A 16,484-nucleotide genomic window follows, 5' to 3' on the forward strand; every position below is an offset into this window, starting at 1 on the left:
CGTAAGAGAACACCTTATTTTCATTCTGCCTGCAGCCTTAGACAATAAACAACAATTATTTAGAAAAAGTAGTTAATCATTATCTGAATGACACTACTGATTCAAAAAGAAACAGATCTTCAGAATTTTTGAGATTATAAATTTTTATAAATGTGACTGTGTACAATTTTGCAAAGAGTGTCAAACATGTATCTTGATACAATTCACTTTCCATTCAAAATGCTTATAGTTCTCTGACGTACAATAATGGCCATTCCCTGATTGGTGTGCGTTTGCTTAACATAGGGAATTTCTTTCACCCCTTCACTTGGTTTGCACATAATCCTGTCACAGGTGGGGTGACATTGCTTCATTGTGTTGATTTTGTGGCTTCAGATCCCTATTCGCTCACTGAAGCACGTCAACATTGCACAGTGTGAGTGATAAAAGTAACAAAATGTGCCCTCTTTCCAAAGATGTGTTGCAGTAAAAACGTTTAGATATCATAGAACAGCAGAGGATTATAGACCGTATAACAACTGGCTGTATTATTGTTAAAATGTTTTTTGATTAAAAAGAGCAAAAATATTTTTCCAAGTGATTTCAGTCAAAACAATTTCCTATGGAAAAAACAAAGCTATGGAAATTTTTAAGTCATCTAGGAGCTTTTTACAGATTCCCGGAAAATTCCTGGAAAAGCCTTGCTTTTATACCTTTCATGGTGTTGCTCTGAATAAGGTCTATAGCAATGGTCTCCAACATGGTGCCCGCGGGCACCTGCTAGCCCGCATGGAGTCTCTGAGTCGCCCGCCGAGCACGTTCTATAAATAGCCTGAATTGTAATCTTTCATTTAGTTTTTTTATTTATGATGATGGCATAAAATTAGAAAATAACTAATGGTAACATTTCATATACCATTAAAACATAATAAAATAATAAAATAATTTAAAATATTTAGAATCTGCACGTCGAGCACATTTAAAAAAAAAAAAAAACGTAACGTAACTTCTGTGAGTTGAGGCGGTCGCGGGCAGACGGTACATAAGATAAATTGAACTATAAAAAAGAAAAAAAGATTTATGGCTGATGATGCAGGTCATGCAAAAAAGAAGAAGACTTGTTATTTTAACGAGGAGTGGGAGACAGAATTCCTCTTCACTAACGTTAAAGATAAAGCTGTATGCCTCAACTGTGGAGCTAGCATTGCGGTTGCCAAGAGACACAATGCGGAGAGACATTTCACCACAACCCACAAGACCTTCAATGTTCATTATCCACCAGGTACATCACTTAGAAAATAAAAAGTTAGTGAGATGAAAACAACATTAAGTAGGCAGCAATCATTTTTTACAAAACCCGCTAAAAAGTCACAGGCTGCAACCGAAGCTTCATTTAGAGTTGCTCATTTTTTAACGAAACACAAAAAACCTTTCTCTGATGGTGAAATTGTCAAGGGAGCAATGACTGTGATAACCAACACTCTGTTTAAAGATCACAAGAATGGAAATGAAATAATGTCCTCAGTCTCCGATGTTCAACTTGGGGCTAACAAGTTAGCCTGTTAACAAGTTAGGCTAAATTGTATTAATTATAAATACAATTATAATTGTAAATTTGTTATATAAATTCCTATAAATAGGATTGATTGATGAATAAAAATAATCTAATAATTAATAATAATTTAAAATGCTTGTGAGAAATGATTTACATTTATTAAGCCATGATGTCAATATTCATTTCATTACTTAGACATATTTTGGTGATTAAAAGTAAAGTGAAAAAAGTGCCACAGTGTTTGTTTATTTTATGACATTTTAAAAATGAGAAATTGTTTATTTTTATATAAAAAAATGCATTTCTATCATTTTGCTCTAACGAAAACGTACCGAACCGTGTCAGCACTGTATCATATTGAACCTAACCGTGAATTTTGTGAACCGTTACACCCCTAATATATAATTATAAATTCAATTGTCATAGTATTTAACAATATTACTGTTTGTTGTTGTATTTTTCAAAACTTGAAACGTGTGTGTGTGTGTGCCTATATCAAACAAGTAGCCCTCTAGACTATTTTATTCCTTCAGGGAGCCCTCACTCACAAAAAGGTTGGAGACCCCTGGTCTATAGAGTGAAAAACAAAGTATTTACAATGTTGCAATCAGCCATTGTACTCGCTCATTTGAGTTAAAAAGCTAATAAAATGCACAGTTGCACTTCTAGTGCTCATTTCACTTGGAAAATTCAAATCATTCCTAGTCAGATTTGACACGTTTTGCAAAAGCATAGACAGAGTAACGTCACATTGAGGCAATGTTGAAAATATCTAATGCTGTTAGCCAAAGCTTATAGCACTCAGCAGCCATAAAGTGAAATAAATGAAAATGCCAAAAGTTTAAAAGTCTGATGTGTAAATTGCTTGTATGTAATAAATACTGCACACACATCATGAAACATTATTATACTGACCAACATCTTGTCCTTTGGCTTTCCCAAGAACCTGTTCTCGGAGAAAATCACGTTCATTTTCATCGTTAGAGCTCTCCTGAATGGACTCCTGCTGCTTGCGTTGTACCTTCAACTTGCGCTTTGGCTGTATAAAAGGATCACAGGAATGTATTTTTATTAACCCTATTACCTCATAACCCCAGAAAAGTTGTAATATTTTGTAAAATGCAATAAAAACTAAAATATGTGATTTGTTTATTCTATTAGATGACAAAAGTACAAAAAAATTGTTTTTTTTTTCTTTTACTGTCCATCAAATATATATTACCATACATTTTGTCTCATCTCATTTTAAGCAAGTGGGTTGGCGAGTTAAAGTAACACGTATAAAACTTTTACACAGTACTAATCACCCTGCTTACGTATTGTTGTCAAATACACAACAACTTGGTTATTAAAACGCCAGGACCATTAAATGTTTTATACCTAAATAAATAAATAAATTAGATTAGATGTTAAATAAAATACGCAAAGATTAGCCTAAATGCTAGCAAGCTATTAGTTAGGGATATGTAGACTAATATAACTGAAACACTAACATGGATGTAAAATAACTTAAAAACAAACAACACCAAAGTTTATCATGAAGGACATACCATTTCGATCGATGGCTATGCGGAGAGTTTATTTTTCAAGATCTTGATGCTCTTTCAGCTGTTGATGAAATCCTGCTCGACTGATTGATTGCTGCGTCTGATTGGACAGGAAGTGAGTGCACTGCGCGGGTCTAGACCACCCACGAAATTCAAATACACTACCTATACGCGCTACATATTGTGTCAAAGTCTGAAATAGTTCCGCCTTGAAGCGTCATGGCTTCAAATTATGATTTTCTGCGGAGAATATTTTTCAGACCATCAGCGAATATGAACAAAAAATTTGTTCATTGGTTGATGCAAAAAGGATTACTGCGGAAATACATGCATTGCCCATACATGCATTGCTGGGGTGTCAGTAGTCAGCCTAGGTTTAAGGGGTCGGCTGTGGGTCCCTCTCAGCTGTGCGGCGCCTTTTTCCACCTTCATGTTCAGATGCTCCTTTCAGGTAACGTTAACCTGGATCGCCTCATCAGTGGCATCCTGTGTTGCCGGGTTCTTCCGGATGGCTCCTGTAGAAAATAAAGATCTGTCATTCCATTTGAATGGCATAAGGTCATACACATCTACTTAAATATAAAAAAAATATCCAACTTACTTTGAACAATGGTCTTCAGGAACATGTCTCTAAAACATGCTTTATCCCCTACACCAGTCCAGGTTGTATTGATGGAAAGGTGATTAGAGAAGATACTCTGAAGCATTCAGCCACACGGTTGTCTTTAGGTCCCTCCCACATTTGATTGCCAAAAACCGAAGCTGAAAATACAAAAAAAACATGTTACAAATTACATTTCTCTGAAGCTTCTCATAAATTTAAAATGTGACAGGCTGTGGATTCAGACTGTAGAATATGCAGTGTACGATCTTAATTGTACTTTTTAGATTACCCTATACCGTTATAAACGAAATCGGCACACTTACAAATCGTTGCTGGAGCTCTTTATCCTGCCTCAAACTGTTGTCAAGCAACGCCAAATCTTCCTGGGTGTCTAGGGGAGTAACAGATCCCTGGGAGGGATAACTCTCCAACAGACACATTGGCACTGAAACGTTGCAGCATAGCATTTTGTCGTCCATGCTACGCACAACATCGCCAAATTCCAAGACGTCGCAGCATTAGGGTTTGATCTGCACCTACAGGGGTTCCCAGAATAAAAGAATAAAGTAGTCAGTCCTGGTCCTTCAACTACTAAACTATGACATTTATATCTAGGTCTACTACATGTACAGGTGGCCCCAGTGGGAATTAAACCAACAACCACAGGTGTTGTTTGCAAGTTGTACCTGATTGCCCAGTCGCGAGCAAATGTCTTCAACATTGTCCCAACTTGCTTCACCTGCTCTTGAAGCGAGCCGCTGTCATCTGGGAAGTAACAATATATTGATTAGCAATACACTAAATATAATAGTAATATAATATAACCACAATTATCATACCAGTAACTTTCCCTGTAATTTCTATCCACAGTATGTTATGCATGGCATACAAGTTCATAATGAAGAACCCTTATGATAACATCAATTTCATTTTTTTTCTTTGAAGCAGAATATTTGTTTGTAAAAGGGAGGAAAAAGAAAATGAAATATTGGTATACAGATTTTGGTTGATATATCATACTGTACAGTGAAATGTGCTATTGTTATATCCCTACTCACCTGAAGGACGGATAGATCAGGCAAATCTCCAGTCAGGCCTTTGTAGAGTGTGTGCTCCTGCATATCCACAGGTATTTTAATTCAAACATGCAACATATTGTAATAAATCTACAATATTCAGCCTTTACCTTACACCCTCGGTTGTTGCTCTACACTTTTATTATATTAAATACTTATTTATATAGCTTGCTCACTGTATAATCATGATAGCCTAATACTTATAACACAAGATTGCATCTTAAACGAATGACTGAGTTGAAAACTTGAATAAGAACGCATTTTACACAGAGGGACCAGCTAGGAAACTTACCTGCCTACAATAACTGTTTTCATTTGATTTGAGTTACATTAAACATGAATAACCTTAGCCGAATCCCCAGGAACATCGGGCTATTAAAGTAACAAGCCTATAACTGCGGTCTTATTAATTCTAGCTTCACCATACACTCAAACTGTGAGGTTTATCTGCTTTTACTTACATTGCTCTGTACATAATATACTGTTTTTTGTTCTTTATATACAGATTGTATTAGATTTGCACTACGTGTGTGTATGTGGGTATGTATGAAGGTGAGTGTATCTACGTATATGTATAATTATTTATTTTGTGTTCTTTTTGTTTTTAATTACCTATGTCTTACTGCTGTTTTTTGGTATTGTTTGTATTGTTGTTGACTGGTAGCTCCTGTCACCTAGACAAATTCCTTGTATGTGTAAGCATACTTGGCAATAAAGCTGATTCTGATTTTCTCATGGACCTGTAACACAATGCCCTGACAGTGACTTCACCGGTGTCCTGATCTTTATTAGAAACTGAGAGGAGACCAAGTTAATATAATTGATATCACAATTATCACAAAAATTAACAAACAGTCTGCTTTAAAACTAAGAAGAAACAAGCTTCTATACTAACGTTACATTAAAAATGAACACGTGGCGAACTAGCTTAGCCGCTGTCTGCCGGCACACCACATTAGATTAAAATACTTACCCTTGTAGTTGTGCAGATAACTCGATATGTAGAGTTTAAAGCCCTTGTCCCTCTTGCTTGTCGGAGCAGGGGACCAGGCATCAACAATGCGATGAACATCGCTGACGCGTATTTTCAGAAGATTCTGGAGACATCGAGTAAAAAGACATTTTGGGCGACGCGCAAGTAAACCGGAAACAGATTTGGCGACAGCGGAACTTCACTGTTCAGTCTTTGTCATGTGTTTTAGCAATACATTTTTAACATTTATAATGCGTTTAGATTTTTTATTGCCTTTACAGGGACTTTAACACTTTCTTAAACATTTGTACAGGTCATAATTGCAAAACCTGTAAAAGGTAAAATAACAAAAAAAAATCGAGGTTGGAAAAAAGTTAGACATAAACGAAATTTCTGCGCAACTGTGAAACCAGAGGATAATTTCGCTTTTTCATTGAGTTTATCCTTCACGTCAAAACAGGGATTTTCATGTTTATGATAGATATCACCATGGTTGCAAATTAATAAAAAATAATTAAAGTATACCCGATATTTTGGCCATCCCAGATAGCAAAAAATGTCCGCACGGTTTCTTTTTGCCGCCGTCCCCAAGCTGTCGGCTATAGGTGCGTCCCACTGGCGGGGATGAAGCGTTTGCCGCTGAATTCGTCACTCCCATTTCTTGGGAGATGCCGCCCGCTTCATTTTCTCTGGCGGTTGCCTCGCGGCAATCGACCGCGGCCGGCCGGCGGCAAGCCGCTTTGAAATAGCCTACAAGGACAGCTTAGACTCTCAAAATCGACCAGCCATGTTGGCTATTATTATTTTTTGCTCCAAAGCCATTAGGGTTTATAACAGATTCTTGACTCTTGATTCCATGATAAGGTAAGGTTTAGGAAATGACATTTAAATTACTTTGAAACTCTGAAGCGATTATACAGTAATATATGTAAAATATATTGAATTATTTATGCACAGGTGAAAATTGTTTACATTTCTTTGATTGATGCACATTGAGACATGCAATAAACCAAAAATAATTCCTTTTTGTAAAACTTACTTGGCAATAAATATCTTTCTGATTCTGATTAGGTTTTAAAATAGATATTTAATACAGGGTATGAACAATTTAGCAGAATAAATTGATGAAGTTAGACTTTTCACCAATGCCTGTATCAGTGAACAGTGAAAGACATCTGCAACATGGCCAAAATATCGGGTATACTTTAATTATTTTTTATTAATTTGCAACCATGGTGATATCTATCATAAACATGAAAATCCCTGTTTTGACGTGAAGGATAAACTCAATGAAAAAGCTGAAATTATCTTCTGGTTTCACAGTTACGCAGAAATTTCGTTTATGTCTACATTTTTTCCAACCTCGATTTTTTTTGTTATTTTACCTTTTACAGGTTTTGCAATTATGACCTGTACAAATGTTTAAGAAAGTGTTAAAGTCCCTGTAAAGGCAATAAAAAAATCTAAACGCATTATAAATGTTAAAAATGTATTGCTAAACCACATGACAAAGACTGAACTGTGAAGTTCTGCTGTCGCCATATCTGTTTCCGGTTTACTTGCGCTGTCGCCCAAAATGTCTTTTTACTCGATGTCTCCAGAATCTTCCGAAAATACGCGTCAGCGTATGTTCATCGCATTGTTGATGCCTGGTCCCCTGCTCCGACAAGCAAGAGGGACAAGGGCTTTAAACTCTACATATCGAAGTTATCTGCATAACTACAAGGGTAAGTATTTTAATCTAATGTGGTGTGCCGGCAGATAGCGGCTAAGCTAGTTCACCACGTGTTCATTTTTAATGTAACGCTAGTATAGAAGCTTGTTTTTTCTTAGTTTTAAAGCAGACTGTTTGTTAATTTTTGTGATAATTGTGATATCAATTATATTAACTTGGTCTCCTCTCAGTTTCTAATAAAGATCAGGACACCGGTGAAGTCACTGTCAGGGCATTGTGTTACAGGTCCATGAGAAAATCAGAATCAGCTTTATTGCCAAGTATGCTTACACATACAAGGAATTTGTCTAGGTGACAGGAGCTACCAGTCAACAACAATACAAACAATACCAAAAAACAGCAGCAAGACATAGGTAATTAAAAACAAAAAAGAACACAAAATAAATAATTATACATATACGTACATACACTCACCTTCATACATACCCACATACACACACGTAGTGCAAATCTAATACAATCTGTATATAAAGAACAAAAAACAGTATATTATGTACAGAGCAATGTAAGTAAAAGCAGATAAACCTCACAGTTTGAGTGTATGGTGAAGCTAGAATTAATAAGACCGCAGTTATAGGCTTGTTACTTTAATAGCCCGATGTTCCTGGGGACTCGGCTAAGGTTATTCATGTTTAATGTAACTCAAATCAAATGAAAACAGTTATTGTAGGCAGGTAAGTTTCCCTAGCTGGTCCCTCTGTGTAAAATGCGTTCTTATTCAAGTTTTCAACTCAGTCATTCGCTTAAGATGCAATCTTGTGTTATAAGTATTAGGCTATCATGATTATACAGTGAGCAAGCTATATAAATAAGTATTTAATATAATAAAAGTGTAGAGCAACAACTGAGGGTGTAAGGTAAAGGCTGAATATTGTAGATTTATTACAATATGTTGCATGTTTGAATTAAAATACCTGTGGATATGCAACTTCCCACTAATGAAAGTTTTATTCAAAAGGAGCACACACTCTACAAAGGCCTGACTGGAGATTTGCCTGATCTATCCGTCCTTCAGGTGAGTAGGGATATAACAATAGCACATTTCACTGTACAGTATGATATATCAACCAAAATCTGTATACCAATATTTCATTTTCTTTTCCTCCCTTTTACAAACAAATATTCTGCTTCAAAGAAAAAAATGAAATTGATGTTATCATAAGGGTTCTTCATTATGAACTTGTATGCCATGCATAACATACTGTGGATAGAAATTACAGGGAAAGTTACTGGTATGATAATTGTGGTTATATTATATTACTATTATATTTAGTGTATTGCTAATCAATATATTGTTACTTCCCAGATGACAGCTGCTCGCTTCAAGAGCAGGTGAAGCAAGTTGGGACAATGTTGAAGACATTTGCTCACGACTGGGCAATCAGGTACAACTTGCAAACAACACCTGTGGTTGTTGGTTTAATTCCCACTGGGGCCACCTGTACATGTAGTAGACCTAGATATAAATGTCATAGTTTAGTAGTTGAAGGACCAGGACTGACTACTTTATTCTTTTATTCTGGGAACCCCTGTAGGTGCAGATCAAACCCTAATGCTGCGACGCCTTGGAATTTGGCGATGCTGTGCGTAGCATGGATCGACAAAATGCTATGCTGCAACGTTTCAGTGCCAATGTGTCTGTTGGAGAGTTATCCCTGCCAGGGGATCTGTTACTCCCCCCTAGACACCCAGGAAGATATGGCGTTGCTTGACAACAGTTTGAGGCAGGATAAAGAGCTCCAGCAACGATTTGTAAGTGTGCCGATTTCGTTTATAACGGTATAGGGTAATCTAAAAAGTACAATTAAGATCGTACACTGCATATTCTACAGTCTGAATCCACAGCCTGTCACATTTTAAATTTATGAGAAGCTTCAGAGAAATGTAATTTGTAACATGTTTTTTTTTGTATTTTCAGCTTCGGTTTTTGGCAATCAAATGTGGGAGGGACCTAAAGACAACCGTGTGGCTGAATGCTTCAGAGTATCTTCTCTAATCACCTTTCCATCAATACAACCTGGACTGGTGTAGGGGATAAAGCATGTTTTAGAGACATGTTCCTGAAGACCATTGTTCAAAGTAAGTTGGATATTTTTTTATATTTAAGTAGATGTGTATGACCTTATGCCATTCAAATGGAATGACAGATCTTTATTTTCTACAGGAGCCATCCGAAGAACCCGGCAACACAGGATGCCACTGATGAGGCGATCCAGGTTAACGCTACCTGAAAGGAGCATCTGAACATGAAGGTGGAAAAGGCGCACGACAGCTGAGAGGGACCCACAGCCGACCCCTTAAACCTAGGCTGTCTACTGACACCCCAGCATCACTGACAACTGGAACCCTTTCTTTATCCTGCAGTCAGTAACATCAAGACCCCTAAAAAGCCTGCTAAAAGTGTCAGACTACACTCACCCAATCCACACTGTTCACTGTGGAAATTGCTCTTTTTTTCTTTTTTTTTTTTTTTCTCGTGACCCTGCTTTGAGGGCAGCTCCTTGGATGAATATGGGATGGTTTGTCCTTTTATACAGGCGCACGAGGAATCACTGAAGATATGCTAATTTGCACTGCCTCATTCTGGAGGTCGGGGAAAACCGATGATTCTTAGCCCACTACGCCACACAGTCCCAAACCTCTCCAGACATTCTGATTGGCTGTGTTCTCTACAGCCAGATTTTCTGCTGTTAATAATATTTATTCCCACTTGTTGTCATGTGTAAGTTGAATGTCAAAATGTATATTATACCTGTTATCCATGCACATTCTTTGATACCATAGATCTCAATTATTTCATATACAATTTGCTGCTTATTTCATTGTTACAGTGCTTAACTATTCTATTTTTAAATATAGCTTGTAAATCCTAGATTATACATCTAATACTTGATATTTGCACATTATCTGGTATCAAATATTCTACTTACCGTGACTTTAGTATTGGCTTATTTCATTCCGTCAGTGCTTAACAATTCTATTATAGTTTGTAAATCCTATTTCATACCTCTGATACTTGATATTGCACATTAACTAGTACCAAAAATTATACTTTCATTCCATCACAGTGCTTAACTGTTATTCTATTGTTACATATAGCTTGCAAATCCTTGTGCCACAGTCAGCATTGCAGTTATAATGGTATATTCTACTCCAGAGCTTTACTCTAAATTATTACTACTTAACCTATTGTTAGAAATGACTTGTAAATATGATGTTATACCTCAATTTATTTGGTATCCTGCACTTTCTTTGGTACCAAATATCCTCATTGCTTGTGTTTACTGGTAATTCTTTTCATCCCAGAGCTGACCTCTTTATATTATTAACAATTATTGTAAGTGTTACAATAGTGTTTTTAAAAAAAAAAGAAATTGGAAACCTGCATGTTCTTTTGTGTGTGTGTGTGTATATATAATGTTTGTATTTTTCTGTTATTTATATTTCAGTGATCTGACATCTTGTTTCAATGACAGTTACTGTACTTTGAAATGTGGAATTAAAACGCCAAATGGAAATTTGTCTGGTTTGATCAATCATTATTCTTGATAAACTGCATGCTATAAATATATATATATATATATATATATATATATATATATATATATACACACACACACACAATAAGCATTTAAAAAAAGCGTTTGCCTCCGACTGTCCGCCTTCGATATAACGGCGGCGGAGTGGCGGCTGGCCAGCGGGCCGTCCGCGTATCGAAGGCGGTAGGAAGGCGGCTGCCGCTTTTAAAAAGCGGCTGCCGCCGGCGGACCGCCGTCAAACGTGTTTGCAATATTGCCATTCTGCCGCTTCTACTGCCGCCGGCACACCGCCAGCGGACCGCCGAATTATTGCTATCTGGGATGTTGCAGATGTCTTTCACTGTTCACTGATACAGGCATTGGTGAAAAGTCTAACTTCATCAATTTATTCTGCTAAATTGTTCATACCCTGTATTAAATATCTATTTTAAAACCTAATCAGAAAGATATTTATTGCCAAGTAAGTTTTACAAAAAGGAATTATTTTTGGTTTATTGCACGTCTCAATGTGCATCAATCAAAGAAATGTAAACAATTTTCACCTGTGCATAAATAATTCAATATATTTTACATATATTACTGTATAATCGCTTCAGAGTTTCAAAGTAATTTAAATGTCATTTCCTAAACCTTACCTTATCATGGAATCAAGAGTCAATAATCTGTTATAAACCCTAATGGCTTTGGAGCAAAAAATAATAATAGCCAACATGGCTGGTCGATTTTGAGAGTCTAAGCTGACCTTGTAGGCTATTTCAAAGCGGCTTGCCGCCGGCCGGCCGCGGTCGATTGCCGCGAGGCAACCGCCAGAGAAAATGAAGCGGGCGGCCCGCCGTCTAACCGCCGGCGGCATCTCGCAAGAAATGGGAGTGACGAATTTGGCGGCAAACGCTTCATCCCCGCCAGTGGGAAGCACCTATAGCCGACAGCTTGGACGGCGGCAAAAAGAAGCCGTGCGGACATTTTTTGCTATCTGGGATGCCACCACATCATGAAATTCAGAGTCTTCTACAATGAAAAGGAAGCAGCATGGTAAGAAAAGCTTTATATTATCCTATGCTCATTATTATTCAACTGTGTTTCTCGTCAAATTCAGTGAAAGAGCCTCACCTCTGTCTCAATTTATGTCAACGTGGCCTATTGTTTACAATGTAACTTTAATCTATTGTAATGTCATGCCAATTGGAGCAATGGCATCTTATATGATATTTAGTATACTATTCTATGTATCATGTAATATAATATGTAATTTATTATATTTATTTTTAAAGGGAATGTCTGTTTTATTTAGTAGTCTTTTATTTGTTCAGTTTAATGTTGAGAATGCAACCCTATTTGGTGCATTATTAGATGTCATTCAAATGTTAGAATAATTACAACTCAAAGATTCAAACATGTTTATTCAGATATCATACAGCAAGAGCATTTGAAGTGGCTCAATATTGTCCAAGTCTCATAGAAATTGATTAAAATTAAATAATAATAATAATAATAATAATAATAATAATAATAAAAGGATATAGTCACACACATTTCTATTGTGAAAAACATGTTTTTATCTAAAATACTTTATAAAAAAAATTAAAAGTAATACAATAGTATTGATAAAATAACTGTAATCTTTGTATTTAACTTTTTTATTATTATTCATTTTAGTTTAATCTGTAAAAATGGGTTAAAAAGAACTAAAAAAATATTCCATTTGTCCTGAACAAAACACATATATAATAAATATTAGAATTTTATTATAAAAATAATTATTATTTAAAAAAATGAGTGTTTTTTATTAATATCATCTGTCTTTAAACTATGCATTTGCTTTGAAAGTATTACATTTTAAAATATTTTTGGTGTTGTGAAGCTTGTATACTTATTTTAATTATTTTATCCTCTGCTAGGGTGTGTCGGGATAAATACCACAGTAAATCATACACCAAGAGCATCCGAAGTGGCTCAATATTTTCCAAGTCTCATCTAAGCCTCCAGACATGGATGCATTTTATTTACAGGTAAGAATATATCATTGTGTGTTTGTTACATAATGAGGATTGTTTTAATAGAGTTATAATAACTATTTGTTATTATGTAAGAATTATTTGTGTTAGGAGGAAAATCTTTTGTAGTATATTATTCAAGCAGATAATATCAGAACTTATACTTGTTAGCAATGTTAATAATATAACAATGACAGTGAACTGAGTATTAAGATATGTGTTATGATCCTGATGTTTTTTTTTTTTCTTCTTCTGTGTTTGCTTTTAAACTGTAGATTTTCTCAAGGACTCAGGTTGCGGCAAGTGGACATGCTACAGGAAGGCATCACTGGAAGCTCTTCTACACTGACTAAACTTGCTTATCGTCTGCGTGGAGTCTGCAAATCTGCAATTAAAAGAATGAGGAGAAGAGGTGACCTGAAAATTGGAAAAAGACATGAAATTGTTTTTATTGATGAGAGCAAATTTGGCCACAAAAGAAAGGTAATATATGTTCAGTTACATGTGTTCACACTTTATAGTAAAGACGAATGATACAATAAATTCTTAAATTCTGTATTTTTAGTACAACCGAGGAAGACAGAGCAACAGGGCATCATGGGTGTTTGGAATGCTTGGGGTCAAAGAGGAGTTCAGAAGACCCATTCTGAAAGTTGTCAATCAGCGTTCAGCTCAACACCTCATGCCAATTCTCCAGAAGCATGTGAGACAAGGAAGCACTGTTGTGTCAGATGGGTGGAGAGCCTATAACGGTCTCAGAGATGCTGGATATAACCATCTAACTGTGAACCATAAAGAGGTTTTTGTTGATCCTCAGACAGGTGCTCACACACAGAACATTGAGAGATTGTGGGGAGTTTGCAAGGCAACAGTGTGGAGATGTAGGAGGAACCGCACAGAAAGCAGGCTCAAAGACCACTTAAAAGTAATTGAGTGGACGTACTGGCGTGGTGACGTACATAAAAATGGCCCCCTGGGAATGATTTTGCATGACATCAGAAGGAAGTATCCTGTGTGAAAAGATGTAGATGTTCAGTTTATTCTGTGACCATCATCATCTTTGTGTTAAAAACAAATTTGTCAATAAACTGTTTGGCAATTGATTGTGATTATTCAAGATGTGTCTCATCAGTTTGTTCTCTTGAACCATAAAAACAATAAACACTGAGTTGTTCACTGCAATATTACATGTCTCTTTTCTTATTGGAAAACAGCAAATGTTTACTTTAGAATAGGGAACATAATAGTAATATTGTATTTATTAGTGATAAATGTGCTTGTTACCTATTAATAAAGGGAATATTTCAGTTATAATTCATTTGTTAGTATAGAACAACTGCTAGTGTTTCTCTGCAAATTTAAATGTCTGTTGAAATGCCCATTCTATATTTATTTCATACTTATAAGCTACATATTCACACATTGTACTGGGAACTTATAAAGTGTGTAATTGGCACAGTACACGCTATTAGTTTGTTTTATTTTTAGCTAATTAGTACATTGTTAGGACAGAAAAAAGTATAAAGGGGCTATTAGACAAAAATAAGACAACAGCCAATAAAGGCCTTATAAATAGCTTATAATGGCATACAAGTACTTAACTAGTTACTTACAAATGCAGTTATTAGTCATTAATTAGTGTCTAATTTCTGATCTCTAAAATAAAGTGTTACCAAAAAAGAATATGGCAGTGGCCTCAAATATTAAAAGAAATGTACACATATTTCTGTTTGATATATCATTTTATTATAGCCAGTGTTACCTGGAGCACATCCTTTGTTCTTAAAGGAATATTTCACCCAATAATCATAAATATCTCATCTCTCACCTGTATGCCGTCTCAAACTCGCATGACTTTCTTTCTTTTGTGGAACACAAACAAAGACCTTTTTGAAGCATATATGATGTGTTTGTCAATGCAAACCAAAACTTTAAAGCTCCAAAAAGGACATAACAGCAGCGGAAAGGACTGTTTAATCCATGTCTTCTGAAGTTTCTCAGTGAGAAACATACCAAAATGTAACTCTTTTTTTACTTTAAATCTTGACATCTGCAGTCTCCTTAGCACATTCATGAGAAAAGCTTAATTATACTTCCTCATGCTTGACACATGTGCAGAGCGCTGCAAATGCTATATGCAGAAGTAATGAATTAATGTAATGATTAAATATTTTACATCAAAGCTGCATATATTCCATTGTTGTACAATGAGAATTGTCATAGAAACAAATAATTTTTGAGTCTGAGGACTCAAATTGAACACACTTTTGTAGGTAGATTTCCCAGAAAAGTACAAACATTGTGGCTCAATAAAAATATTGCTCTGTTTGTTTAAGCATCCCAACCTACCTGACATAGCAACATTGGCTCAACCAATGATGTGAGACTGATGTGGCACTATCTGTTCATTCGACCAAGGGAAGACAGGGGAGTGTTCAAGGAACATGTTTAAAAACATTTATTATTTTCCCAATTGTATTTGATACTGCTAGCGGTGCAGACATTACACACTTCACTTTTAATTTCTTAGCCATGTCAGATTTATTCTGTGTTGAAATCGTACTCTGTCTGCTCCCCATAGAGGAAAAGCAATTGCTTAGCGAATTATCTCCATAAGCGGGCAAAAGCACAGCACATTCAAGTGAGCCTGATTAGTTTCTCTGCAGTTTCGCATTTTCAGTTTGGCTGGATCAGCAAGAGTAAAAGAGAGATTGAAAGAGAAAGCATACAAAATTATTGTTCTTTCAAGCAGCCTGTTGACTTTATTCGGATTGAATTGGTCCGATTTGCATCTAAAGTACTCAGGCACCACATTGTTGGATTTATGTTTTTTTCATTCAGAGGTTTTTTTTTGTAGTGTGGCCACCAATAATTTTCAAGCCCCCCACTTAGCAGCAGCATGGAAAGGTCATGTATAGGTGCAAAAGGGAAATGTAACAGATTTTACTCCCCTGACAAATGTAATTATTTGTTAGGGAGCTAAATGGAAATGAGGAGGCAGAACAGGGCACTCTAGCCCTTCCGAGATTCACAATGGTGGCCATGCGAGATTGAGTGTGTTGCTGGTGTCAAGGTTGTTTGTCATAAAGGAAGACCAGATGTAGTGCAAATAAAAATCCTTAGGGAAATGATCATAGCACACAACACCATCTGTTTAAATATTGCAATTTTTGATTTCGGACACTGTGGAAAAAACTATATTTGCAATTGCCAGATTGAAATTAAGTAGCTGTAGAATTTGCAATCCACTTAGTGGATCAGATTTTAAAACATGATAGAATTATGCTCAGTTCTATCCTTTAACAATTATGATTTAATACATTTAAACTCATAAGAATATGAAAGGTTATAAGTGTTTCTCCGATATTCTAATGAGGGCACTGTAAAAGCCTGCAGGTGGCTTGTTCAGTAGATTTTGAGCTTTAAAGAGCAAAGTTTATGTAAAATTATACACTCACGGACACTTAAATTGTACCAAATAT

The 16,484-nt window shown here is 35.9% G+C and overlaps 2 protein-coding genes across 7 annotated transcripts in view; both read left to right on the forward strand.

Annotated features, from left to right (window-relative positions):
- LOC127624630 (delta-sarcoglycan-like) overlaps positions 1–16,484 on the forward strand; it is a 430,073-nt gene that overhangs the window by 244,492 nt on the left and 169,097 nt on the right. The gene's annotated exons all lie outside the window — the stretch shown is intronic.
- On the forward strand, positions 12,824–14,143 carry LOC127624635 (uncharacterized). Its single transcript, XM_052099444.1, has 3 exons — positions 12,824–13,017; positions 13,278–13,485; positions 13,568–14,143. Exons 1-3 carry the CDS (start codon positions 13,001–13,003, stop codon positions 14,018–14,020), a joined length of 678 nt encoding a protein of 225 aa, XP_051955404.1. The 5' UTR covers positions 12,824–13,000; the 3' UTR covers positions 14,021–14,143.

This window comes from Xyrauchen texanus, chromosome 31, assembly GCF_025860055.1.
Source record: "Xyrauchen texanus isolate HMW12.3.18 chromosome 31, RBS_HiC_50CHRs, whole genome shotgun sequence".
Lineage (NCBI taxonomy): Eukaryota > Metazoa > Chordata > Actinopteri > Cypriniformes > Catostomidae > Xyrauchen > Xyrauchen texanus.

Coding starts and splice junctions, on each gene's coding strand:
- LOC127624635 (XM_052099444.1), top strand. Junction 13,486..13,567: donor AATTTGGCCACAAAAGAAAG/GTAATATATGTT, acceptor CTGTATTTTTAG/TACAACCGAGGAAGACAGAG.